The 12,592-nt window shown below is 41.0% G+C and overlaps 1 protein-coding gene across 2 annotated transcripts; it reads right to left on the bottom strand.

Annotated features, from left to right (window-relative positions):
• Positions 1-5,295: 5,295 nt before the first annotated feature.
• On the bottom strand, positions 5,296-12,586 carry FBXO4 (F-box protein 4). 2 transcript variants are annotated; one of them, XM_026058130.1, is made up of 6 exons: positions 12,324-12,586; positions 11,085-11,305; positions 9,971-10,046; positions 9,261-9,439; positions 8,143-8,318; positions 5,296-7,090 (listed from the first exon to the last, which is right to left on the bottom strand). In XM_026058130.1, the coding sequence occupies exons 1-6, from the start codon at positions 12,536-12,538 to the stop codon at positions 7,001-7,003; spliced, it is 957 nt and encodes a 318-aa protein (XP_025913915.1). In that variant the 5' UTR covers positions 12,539-12,586; the 3' UTR covers positions 5,296-7,000. The 2 variants fall into 2 exon arrangements, 1 of the variants encoding a protein (XP_025913915.1); XR_003252224.1 differs by having other exon boundaries at positions 7,002-7,090; positions 7,859-8,318.
• Positions 12,587-12,592: the final 6 nt, after the last annotated feature.

The following is a 12,592-nucleotide window of genomic DNA, read 5'->3' as shown; positions in this document are numbered from 1 at the left end:
AAAACGTGCCTGGATGCAATCCTGTGCAATGTGCTCTAGGTGACCCTGCTTGAGCAGGGGGGTTGGACTAGATGATCTCCAGAGGTCCCTTCCAACCTCAGCGATTCTGTGATTCTGTGATTCTCCAGGGGTGCTTCTCTCCCTCTCTCCCAAGAGTCTGGGCCCCTAACTTTGGGTACCATGAACAGCACCCTATTTAAATGCCTTTAAATAGACATATGATGAAAACTTATCTTTAGAAACCTTGAAGACAAATAGAGGGGTCCTAATTAGCAATTCCTCAATCCTGTCCCAGCCTGAGCCGGTGGGGAGCCTGCAGTGATTTCAGTGGGTTTGGCTCCATCTGCACACTGTTCAGGAACTGGTTCCAGCTCACCGTCAGTGAGAATGAGACGAAGTTTTAGGTTTTGAGTGGGCTCCAGAGCACTGGCACCTCCGAGAAGAAAAGCCTGCATTAGTCCTTACTATAGCGTGCTGTCACCCTGGATGGCCTGTGTTAGGGTAGAGCTGTGCCTGCTGGCCCTGGGTATTGGGGAGCAGCGAGGGCTGGCTGCTCCGCGAGGGCAGGCGAGCCGGGAGCGGGCTGCAATGATAAGGCAGGAGCCAGCAGCGACCTCCCGGACAAGGAGGCAGGCGCAGAGCGGCAAGGCCAGGTCGGGGTCAGGGCCAGACGCAGTCCTCTGGCCACCCAGCCAGTCCGTAGCGATGAGGCAGGTCTGAGGTCGAGCCATGAAGCTGGGCCGGTGGGTCTGGGTCAGGGTGAGGCTCGTGGGGGTAGGAGACCGGGTGAGACGTGGCTGCTGCACAGCTGCGATGCAGCAGAGGTGGGGGCCAGAGTGCAGATTCTGCTTAAAAGAAGTTCCCAAGGGAAAGGAGAGGCAGGCCCTCACTTCTAGCTCTCCTCACAACAGCTCTTATCAGCGAAGGAGCCGACCAGCTGATCTCATTAACTTGGCCAATAGACTCCTAGAAAGGGGATGTGCTCCAGGCTTTGACAGCGGGTCCGCAAACATGCAACTCACAACGCGCTCTGTTGACAATATGGCACCATACAGGGCTGTCAAGGTGATCCAGGCTGCAAACATGCAAACAGCACAGCTCTGCGAGGTGCTGCAGCTGAAGAACAGTGCAAGCATGGCCCACGGCTCACTGAGGCCGGGGTGCACACTCCCCAGCACCTCCGGGATTAGAGTGTGTCAAAGAATGGTCCAGGAATGAAAAGACTTAATTCAGAGGTTTAACTCACTGTATTTTTATTTTAGAAATACAATATTAATTCATCTCACGAGACATCACATTTAAAGCTTATTTTCTGTGCGGTTATTCTGGAATAACTTTATTCCTGAATAACTCTGGTGTGCTGATGCCCAGGAGATCACAGATTAGGCCCATGAAATGAATCTGGCAGACAGAATAACAGAGTGGGAAAGAAACTGCTGTGCCGCACTGCTGACGCACAGGAGATACGTGAAATACAGCCCCTGGAAAGAGCAGGACAGGAGCCGACTGCAGGAGTCTCATGTTCAGTGCGTGAGATTTGACTAGGTCACTCTCCCGCAGGCGGCAGTATGGACACCCCCCCGCCCCGGCAGACAACAGGCATTGTGGAAATGTCGGTACTGGTTGTTTTGGATGCAAGCCAGAATTTTCCAACGTGGATCATTTTGGGTGTGCAACGTGCATGTTGTTGATTATTGGAGCACCAGTTTTCAGTATCTTCTGTTAAGCTGGGCCTTTCAGGCATACCAASTCACTCCTAAAATATTTACACACTAATTTTCAATTTATTTGTAAATTATTAACAACTTATATCTGAAACAAGTGATCAGAGCATAGCCAGAGGAAAAATTTCTTATTGTGGATCTATACACCAGCTGATTTATGTCAGCTCACATTCTGTGGTGGAGTGCAAGTTAAAGCATATAAATACTTTGTAGCAGTTCTAGTTTTTTATTAAGTCTAAAAAAGTTCATGTATATCAAATGAAAAGAAAGATATTGATGTTGCTTCAGCAGTAATTCATAGTGAAAAATGCTTGTATTCAAATGCAAAATTACCMCTCCTATTTTATATGAACGCAGCAGTTATCAGGTAATTAGGTTCCTTGCTCTCAAAATGTATATTTTTACAAAATTTGAATATCTGATCTTGGAAAAACATAAGATTCTTTTCATCTTTTGGTTAGTTAAATTTATAATTTGCTTTGATTGTTTCGCAAATAGCTTGCTGTTTTTTGAAAGAAGCATATGTGCTGTTGTATCATGATATCCTTATGCTAGGTTTGGACATATGCTGAATAAAGGTTATAATCTAAAAAGTTGATTCCCAGGTAACTCATGTAATTTACTTTAATCCTCATGATTTGGGTTCATGTCACAATTTTAAAGAATTTATCTAATAGAATTTAATCTATAGCAAATAAGCAGGTTGAAATTAAACCGTTGCTTTGATGTATCTTTTTACTCTTTCAAATTTTACCTGAACCCTCTGAATTTCAAAGGTACTTGGTTGTGAATACCATCCGTCTTAAAGGAGACAGTTCTGAGCTGATTCATCCGCATAAGAATCTTGCATAAGAACCTTTTGAGAAAGACAAGCTGGATTTGGTTCAAAGTGGAGAAGAAGGGCTGCTTCCGTCTTTGGAGAATAGCTCTTGTATATTCACACTTGTGGAATATGTCTCCCCTGACATCGAGCTGTGGAATTGCCTTCAAAATTTGAGTTTGTGGGGAAGACGCAAAAGATGGCACGCACAAATGCTATCATCCCTTTATCAAGAGAACACCACTGACTAAGAAATACAGTCCCCACTCATTCTCAGACTACCTCAGTTCTTTGATTGTCACCCCTGAGACCAGAGTAGTTTATTTTCTTGTCATCACACTGCAAGGAAAAGTATTAAATATTTTAACAAATAGAGCAGATGTCTCAGGATTGTCACCAGGATCATTTCATGATGAAAGACTTTTCAGAGCTTGGAGAAATATACTTCTGGTACAGTATCAGACTTTCATACTCACAGCTGGTGTCTCCTGTCAATGACCAGTTTGCCAAACTACAGAGGAATTAATTTGGAGTCTAAGTCCTGTAGTGCTCAACTGTGGCCCAGCAAAGGGTCACCAAGATGGTTAAAGGGCTGGAGCACATGCTGGGGGATACCTGGGGACTTTGGCCAATAATGTCTGAGACTGGTAACTGCGAGCAGCTGCATGGCACAAACTGAGAGGACCTTCTGCCCGACGCTGCCAGCAACAGTCTCCCTGCTGGGAAGTTGAGACCTTGTGAACGCAATGCTGGGTGGGGGGTAAGAGCAAGTGTGTGAGATAATCAAGTAGCATAAAAATTCTCATCTCATTGGTCCTTAAACCAGTATCCAGATCCACTATGGGTTGTTGCTTACCTGGTCTCACCTGTTGAACATCTCTGCTGTATGCCTACCTGCATTCTTGATTTGCAGTTTCGTCCTCCTGAGGGAACTGAGAGCAGCCTGTGGGCAGATGTCTGCTGACCTGAGACTTTAACCATAAGCTCTAGCAATAGCATTAACTTCTGTAACTGGCCTGAGAAAATTATTTCTTTACTCTTATACATGAGAATATGTTATTCAGAACCACTAGTGCTAATGTGGCACAAAAGACAAACTAGTATCGCAGACTAAAGCTTCAATCTCCTTGCAATGACGCCAGCAGTATTTCCATACATCTTCCTGACAGCGACTCTGGATGTTCTCTTTGACAGCAGTACCCATTCTGCCACACAAATTGATATTGATACCCACCAGATTAAAAGAGGCAGCATATTCCCCTATATGCCTTTGAAAATCCAGTTGATTTTCTCATAGGCTTTTCTATAACTGCATCTGCTTGCTGCCATATCTGAGAAGAGAGAGTAAAATTGATTACTTCAAAGGAAACAATTTTGTTGGGTGGTCTAAGGATGCTGCCTGGAGAGCAGCGGCGGCGGGTGTGGATCAGCAGTGCCATCCAGCGGGAAATGCGGCGAGCCACAGCTCCCTCGGAAGCTGCAGGGAGAAGGTCCAGACCCCGCTCCCCCGGGACCCTCTGAGACCAGCCAGGGCCACCCCACGGCACAGAACCGCGCGTGACACCTAGCGAGCCACCTGGACATTGTCAGTGTGCTGCCTCTTTTGCCCCGTGGCCTTGCAGGTACCATCATGAATTCCTTTGGAACTGGCAGCATGTAATTTTTGTTTTTCTAGGTTTCAGAGACTTTATGAAAGTTAGCATCTCCAAAGCCACTTTCTTTTTGGGAAATTTGCTCAGGGGAAAGTTCAGTAACTGAGTTTATTATAAAACAGATGTAGTACCAGTTTAACTTTTTGCTTTTATTTATTTGRTGTCCACGTTTTAGATAAATGTTCTGCCTCAATGGTCAGGAAAGTGATTCTCTTCCTAACAGCATTAGAATCCTTCCCAAGGACACAAAATTTCTGGGAATCAAATCCTGATGGTTTCAGTTCTCACAGATGCTTTACAGTTGCAGTTAATCTTGTGAATACTAAGTTGAATGGATAAAAATATTGAGCTTTTTATGTTAAAAATTATTAGATTTAAAATAAATTTTAGTGACATTTCAGTTTTCAACATCCAACTAATTTTGAAACAGTGATGATTTAAGTCCCAAACTTATATAACATATTACACTCCTAAGCTCAGCAGACTAAAGAATTTAAATAGTCAGAAGTATTAGGTGAAAACAAAAAGGTATTGCTAAAATAGACATGGAATTACAGTGCATGCCTGCAACGTCTATTCAGCACATGAGCTCTTGGCAGGCTGGTTGCCCATTCCATAGCACAGCTCCAAGCATCGGAGCGGCTCCTTTGCACACAGGGCATGCCACTCCTCGTCCTCCTCGCCTGTATCGATCCACCACAGTACTCGGTCACGCAAGCTGTCCCCCAGCTCTGCAACTCCAGTGGTGCTGGAGCACCGGCACTACACCAATGTCTAATTCCCACTGTGCGTCTCCTAGGCTGCATTCTTGAAATTCTCAACTCTTTAAACTAATCCACCTTTATGTTAATACAATTGATGTTCTTTCGGTTAAGAAAAATTATATTCCCTACATTATCTTGACCTTTAAAATGACAGTGAATTAATATCTGTTCATGACACATTCAATAACATTAAAGTCACTAATAAAAACAATGTTTATACCAATACATTGTTATCTGTTGTTGTAGCACAATCACAGACATTGCGAAGCCTACACACACACACACACACACACACACACACACACACACAAAGAGAGAAAGACTGGAAGTACCACTCTCTTCAAAAAATAATTTATTCTTTAGGAAGAAAGCAGAAAAATGTTATAATGAAGATCTTGCATAAACAAACACATAGTAGCTAACATAGTATCAGATTGCAACATTCGCCCCTCTAAAATGTGGATGAATCATTCCAGAATTGTTATGACTAGCAGGAAAGTCACATACATCCAACCACAAAATATGGAAATTTCCCCCAAATATTGATACACATTTTGTGTCCCCACTGTTTTAAAGGGAAAGTACTCATAACTTACTAAAAAAGGATAAAACACAGAATTAGCATAGCATAGTTTCCCATGGATTTTCCCTTGAAACACCCCCACGTGTCCTGATAAGAAGTCAGAAAAAAAAGTCTAGAAAATTGAGTTAACTGTGGATAAAGAAGAAAAAAAATGCAAAGACACCTCCTAGTTCGTTAAAAAAAAAGAGACTTCCCAAATGGAATGTCTTTAAAATAGTTGTGTTATGCATCAAACACACTTACCAGACTGAGGGCAGTTACAGCTACACTGTACAGTTATACATGACAGCTGAATGTACACTATGTATCCATTTATCTAGATACCAAGAAACAACTGTTTGTGAGACTACTGCATTTCCATGCATAGAAATGAAGCAGAAGACAGAGGACAGAGAGATGCAGGGAAAGAAAACAAACACATGCCTAGACAAAAACGTCAAGGAAAGCTTGTGGGCATTCATCCAATAATTGAAAAAACAATAAAAAGGTGGAAGACTAGAAGCAGAACTATCCTAAAAGGCACCAATATGGAAAATACAATTCTAACTCTAAAACGTTGTCTCTCTTCTATAAAAATACTTCTGTGTAGAAAATTTCAAGCCAGGCACACTTCACATCTGCAAATGCCACAACTATTTGAGTAACTAGTAGATCCTTGGGATTTATGCATTTGATAGATGTTGTAAAGTCCTAATGATTCGATCTAACATTTGTTTGTGATAACAGAAGGATGTCCAGTTCAAGCCAATAACTTCACTGAAGCAGAAAGCAGAAGATGCTGAAGTCTTTTGCGGTTCATTAATAAATAAGATCACAAACAAGAAACAAATGATTCATATGGAGTATTTTGTTGGTTTGCTTCTGAGAATTTTGCTCTGGGCTGACAATTCTCCTTCAAGCACTATTTTTTGTCTAGGCATTGCTCCTGAAAAAATATAGAGGAATTTATTATTTTGAAAGAAATACTGCCTTTATATTAACCTACTACAAAAGATGATGAGCTGAAAGCACAGTACAGGATACAGTGTATTTTCTTTGGTTGGGAATTGTCACTGTCAAGATCTCCACTGAATATATTTTGTAAATGTGATGTGATGTATGCCATAGGGCTGTGCTGAAAAATTAACCAAGTGCTAGGTATATTTACAAAAACAGATTAGATTATAAGATGTACAGAGAAAAGATTGCTTCGTAAATGCCTCAACTTAAAAGAGAACAAAACCCCACAGCTTCCAAAAAATCACTTCTTCATCAGCTGCTGGAATCCAGGCAATCCGGCTTGTAGTTCTAATTCAGGTCTACAGTTGGAAGAATGTTAATTATGAAAGTATGTACAAACAAATATATGCATGTCTTTTAAATCTTTTATCTGACAATGCTGTGTCAGGACAAGAGTCTCACTTCATCTGAATTGCAACACAATAAAGTCTCTATACAGTAAAATGAAGCAAGTTTTATTACTGTGGATTTTTACAATCTGCTTCTTCCAAGAGCCACTCAAGTCCACTTAGCAGTCCATCTAAAGTAGCCGCTACAGTGTCCTGCACCTGTAAAAATAAGATAAGCTACTATATTACAGATTACAGGCAACGGATCTAACAATATTGTATCAGCACTTCATGTCTATCCTTATGTCAGAAATACTCATGTCAAATCTAAATTTTTATCATTGGTTTCTAGGTACCTTGACAGGGCAGGTTTCTTAGAGTAAGGTACAAAAAGCAAACATTATTCTTTACATAATGAATTATGAGAGCCATTAGAAAAGAGAGCCATTTGCATTCTTGATATCACAGCAAATTTTATACGAAGCCCTCCATCAGCTATCCTAGAACATTTTATTTACTTTACAGATGATGGTCTACTTGAAAATCCTCTTTATAATAATTCTTAGAGGAAAAATGCTGCCAGCTTTAGAATTCAAGACATATTATTACTTCTCAAATTTTCTAATATATTATGAAGTGGTTATTATAAATGGTACTTTAAGAAAAAAGCTTGTAAACATTGTCCTTATGAACACAAAGGAATTAGATCTGTCTTTTTTTTAAAGTATTATCCTTTAACTACACTATGTCATCAAAAACAAAATTATATGTTACTGAGACACACTGATATACATTGTGCTCAACAAGCATAAAAGAATGGGCTCAGGACCTCATGGGCTAGGCAAAAAACTGTGATTTGTCAAAAACTCCATATATCATGTCAAGCAGGTGTCAATTAGTCTCCCGAAAAATGACAGAAAAGCCTACCTTGTGGCTAAGGCCTTAGGTCAAGGAAATTCAGATTCAAATTAACTGAAGCTTTCTTACCCTCTTCAAGACCAGCAATTCATCCTTCCTTCCACTCTGGCTCCATGTGAAGCTTCTCGTGTGTTCCTGGGCAAGCCACTTAGCTTCTCTATGTTATGCTAGGCTATAATGCTTTATCTCATAGGATCAGAAAAGCTAAATTCATCACTTAAGTGGAGTGCTCAAATAGTAGTGTTGAAAGCTATGCATTTACTTAGATAGGTACAGTTCAAGAGCCACAATAAGCCTAAATTGCTTTTAAGTGCAGAGAAATCGAAGGAAAATAAAGGTTTTAAAGCAAGTACCATCCAGGGCTGATGTAACAGATTCAGTTGCAACTGATGTGCCATGTAAACACAAGGAATTCTTTTCACACCAACATGAGAGACACAAGATAAAACCAGCAGAGGTCTGTTTTGAGGCCCAAGAGCAGGATCAATCATTGCCAAAATATGGGCCAGTTCCTCTTCACGATCATGCTCTAGGAAACAATTTGTAATATATGAGTATTAAATATATGTAAATCCCAAGCAGAATATTTTTCTTTTATCTTGATTTTTCAAATATTTATTATTTCAGTTCACAAAAGCGAGGAAACGTAGGGCTGGAAGTGGCGTGGGCAAATGATCTAATTCTGCTTATCTCAGGGCTGGATCAGCTGTACTCATGTCATTCTTAGCTGTTATTTAAAGATCTCTGTAGATTTACAGGCAACCTATTCTAGTCCTTAACACCGGAGCGTTTTCCAAGTACCTCACAGAGATCAAAATCACAATAGGCCATTAAGAAATACTGATACCCTACACAGTCAGTAGCCCTTCCCTACTGACTTAATTTTTCTTGCCAGTATATCCCCCCACATTTTTTTTACCCCCTGCTTTCCTGAGTTAGCCCCTTCCCTCCACTTAAAGCTGATGAATATAAAGACAGTCCACCATAACAGGTGTTTGGATTACCCTTATTTAGGCTATTATAACAAGACAATCCTAATTTGGGTTGGTTACATCTTTCACTGCAGCGTTCCCAGTAAAGGCTCTGTTTCCAGGTTATTACATCACCACTGCTGTATTTCAGGCTTCTTCTCCCACCCACCCCACCCCCTCCACTCCGCTACCTCCTCCCAGATTTTGTTTTGTTCTGTTTTTTTAATCCAGATCATTTCCCAGATCTGACGTAAGAGAGCAGCCACACGGTACTGGCACTGACAGAAAGGGCCATAAAGCCTCACAGGAAGGTGAGAGAGAGTGTCTAGGAGAGGGGACCTCTTCAACTTGAAAAGCCACTGAAGAAATAGCACCAAGGAAGCATACCTTGAAAGAACTGGGATATGGATTTTGAGGTATCCCATATTCTTCACATATCTTTTATGACATTTCAATCATTCACAAAATATGAGTAAATATAATAAAGAGAAACCCCTTACTTTTATGAGCTTCTGCATTAGCAACATAGATGAATCCATCAACTACTTCGCACACCTTTTTAACTTGAGCTATTACATTGTAGTGCACAGCTTGCTGATTCCCCACTGTACTGTTGTCTTGGTAGAACATCTTATTCACAACAACAGCTTGCTCTGCCCTTGCTCTCCTCCTTTCCACACTGAAAGATATTAAAATACTTCAGCCATTTAATAATAATAGCCAGGTTAATTTAGATAGAAAACGAGAAAACAGAGTCCAGGCAGCGATAGCAGCACAGCAAAGGGTCAGGAAAATGGCCTAAGCCAGGAAAACAGCTTAATTCCCCCATTTTATTTGAGTGTGCACATACAGATGGTTAGCAGTCTGCAGGATGCACATTAAAATACACCCCAGGAATGAGTTTATAGAATACTTCAAAAGGGAAACAGTCAGAATATCAAGAGGGATAGAAGCACCTGTTATGCATTTGTCATAAAACATTTGTTATGTATCAGTTTTGGGAAGAAGGTTTACTAATTCCACATGGAAGTTTATAGGTTGGAGAAAGGGAAGGAAATAGGGAAGATACATATTGAAGCTTCAGTTTATAAGAGATATCCACGTATGCAATAAAGGCATAAAACTGACATCATGAAACTATGAGAGAAAGTATGAAATAACTGAGAAACTGTACTGTTGGTGGKTTTTTTTTGTGGAGAACAAATCTTACCTGGTGGTTGAATACAATGTCAGAATATTGAATTTTTGATTGTTATTGAACTGAAAACTGACTCCTGATCCAATTCCTACAAGGAGAAAATGAACATATGAGATTACAAATATCTGGTTACTGAACACAACTAAACGACAGGCTGAAAATTCTACTGGGGCTGTAAAATAGATGCCTCTAAACCTAGGTGTTGCTGTTATGGGGAAGCATACTTATTATTTCGCAAGGAAATAAAATCAAAAGAAAATCAGGAGGCATTTCCAGGTTTGTTTGTTTTTTGATACTTGTATTAGAACCTAGAAATTTAAGTCATGGAGAAGCTGATTTGCATCTGCTAGCCTAAACTGACATAGTAAAGCTCTAGTCTATTTAGGACAAGCTGCATTGAAAAGGACATAAAAGAGAACAGAAAATAACAGCAAAGAATGCATGTTTTCCCACTTCCTATAAATATAATTTAATTATCCCAATTCTGCTGTGCTTAAATATTAGTTATTCTTAGTTAAAAACAGTCCTCAGTTTTTGTATCTGGTTTGGACTGAAGCAAAATTAGAGATGTTCAAAAGTATGGTTTTTTTAAATCCCCTCTAAATATCAAAAAAATTCCTTCATCTGATTCTACAACCCCTTTTTAAATGAAGAACGTTTACACCCATTTGACACCAGAATATTCAATCAGATAAAGGATCAGTATAAAAAGATAAGCATATTTTTAACCACTAAGTAATAGTGGCACTAACCAATAGTAAGCACTACTTAAAGGAAGTCGTGTTCACGCTTATCCATCACAACAGCATGTGTGGCATGGAATTTAGGATCAAAATACAAGTATAAAGAGCAAAATCTTGATCCTCTGACACTGTACAAATTTAACCATTAAATTCACTGGAGCTAAAATTTTATCCTAACTGGTTATTGTGTTTATCCTTTGGAATATATATATATATATATATATATAAAAGAAATAAATTTTTTACAATTACATTATTGAGCTTCAAGGGGAGCATTAAAAAAACATTCTTTTTACCTATTTCTCCCCCAACTTTTTTTGTTTTATAAGACATATCTTTTTATAAAATTTAAAAAACCCAGAAAACAAAAACCAGAGCATTACCATGAATTCGTCTTTGAGGTAGGCCAGCCACTAGTAGAATTTCTGGGCAAGTCATCATCTTTTGCACTAAAGAGTCATCCAGCTCTTCCAACCCTGGCCCAAACATAGCAAAGCGAGGTTCTGCCTGAGTGACCAGTGATTGCAAAAAGGATGTCACAGCCCCATACCGCGGACGGCTTGATTTCAGACTTCTTCTACTCTGAGGACAGCTTTTTTTATATCTGTGTAAAATAGACGCAACTAGAAATTAAACACAAAATACAAAAGAGGTATTAATCAAACAACATCAGTTAATTTAGGTCCCAAAATTCTCATGCTGTGTTATCAGAACAACTTGAGCACAGCTCAGAAATGACAGTTAAAAACTGATGGTTTAGATCACCAGCACCAAGCAGGTAAAACCGCTAGTCCTGCCAAGTTCCAAGGCATGAAGAGACTTTGGTAATCCCAAGAAAAGATGTAACAGTTACAGACGGGACTGACAGACATCCTGGAGAAGCAGCTTCAGTCTTTGCTTCTGGTCATGTGATGCTAGATAAATCACTTCAAGGAAACATCAACCGTGTGCTCCTCTGTACCCAACCCGAGACATTTCAGCTGACATCACCAAAAACATTAAGTGCTCACAGACACAATGGAAATCAGTGACAGCTGGCTTCAAGTATGCGATGTGCTCTGAAGTATTCACACCTAAAGAGATTTAAATCCAATGTTCAGAATTAAAGGACATTTTGCACTTCAAATTCTAGGGTGCCTCTTCCCTGGCTGTAAAATAGGGATGAGAGACAGAGAGATTGCCAAGATTAGCGTATTTATTGTGAAGTGAGACAAAAAAACTAAGATTTATTTGCCGTATTTTAAAGACTTAGTACTTTTAATAAAATAGGTAATTATCTTTTCTACTGAGAGTGGAGACCACGTCTTCCTCAACAAGCTCAGCACAGCACGCAGCCTCCAAGACGGCTGTATTTCTGTGGCATAGTTGGCATACAATACACCGAGAGGTTTTTTTAATATGATTTTGCATTCTTCTTTAATTCTAATCGGAAAGAGCAGACCAGACGGTCACATAGCAGGAAATGATACCCACAGACATCCGCACCCGAGACGCAAGGTCACATCCGACCGCAGCAGCGCCCGGCAGCAGGGCCCTGCGGGCACCGGCACGAGAGCTGCCGCGCGCCGAGCGCCGCTGCCGCGGAGCCGGCCGGCGCCCCCGGAGGGCGCGAGGACACTCACACCGCCATGTAGTCGCACAGCGCGCTGCCGCCGGCTTCGGAAAGGACTTGCTTAAGGACCTCCGCGCTCGGGAGCGACTTCCAGTCCACCGCCGCCCACGACGGGAGATCCCTCAGCAGAAAGCGCCTCCAGAGCAGCGGGTCGCGCACCGCCGCCCGCCAGTAGGAGCCGGTGCAGCCCAGGCGACACAGGTCTCGCGGCGACAGCAGCGACATGATGCGCAGCTGCACGTCGATCTGAAACACGCAGAGCGGCGGCTCAGCGCCCGG

The sequence above is a fragment of the Apteryx rowi genome, unplaced genomic scaffold (genome assembly GCF_003343035.1).
Source record: "Apteryx rowi isolate R43461 unplaced genomic scaffold, aptRow1 scaffold_143, whole genome shotgun sequence".
Classification (NCBI taxonomy): Eukaryota; Metazoa; Chordata; class Aves; order Apterygiformes; family Apterygidae; genus Apteryx; species Apteryx rowi.
The sequence above is the reverse complement of the archived record's forward strand: the minus strand, read 5'-3'. Positions and strand labels throughout refer to the sequence as shown.

Excerpts from the sequence above, each read along its gene's own strand:
- FBXO4 (XM_026058130.1), bottom strand. The coding sequence starts at position 12,538 with ATGTCGCTGCTGTCGCCGCGAGACCTGTGTCGCCTGGGCTGCACCGGC. Across the intron at positions 10,047-11,084 it reads ACCTCAAAGACGAATTCATG|GAATTGGATCAGGAGTCAGT; the intron begins GTAATGCTCTGG and ends TTCTCCTTGTAG. Across the intron at positions 7,091-8,142 it reads TGTTACATCAGCCCTGGATG|GTGCAGGACACTGTAGCGGC; the intron begins GTACTTGCTTTA and ends TTATTTTTACAG.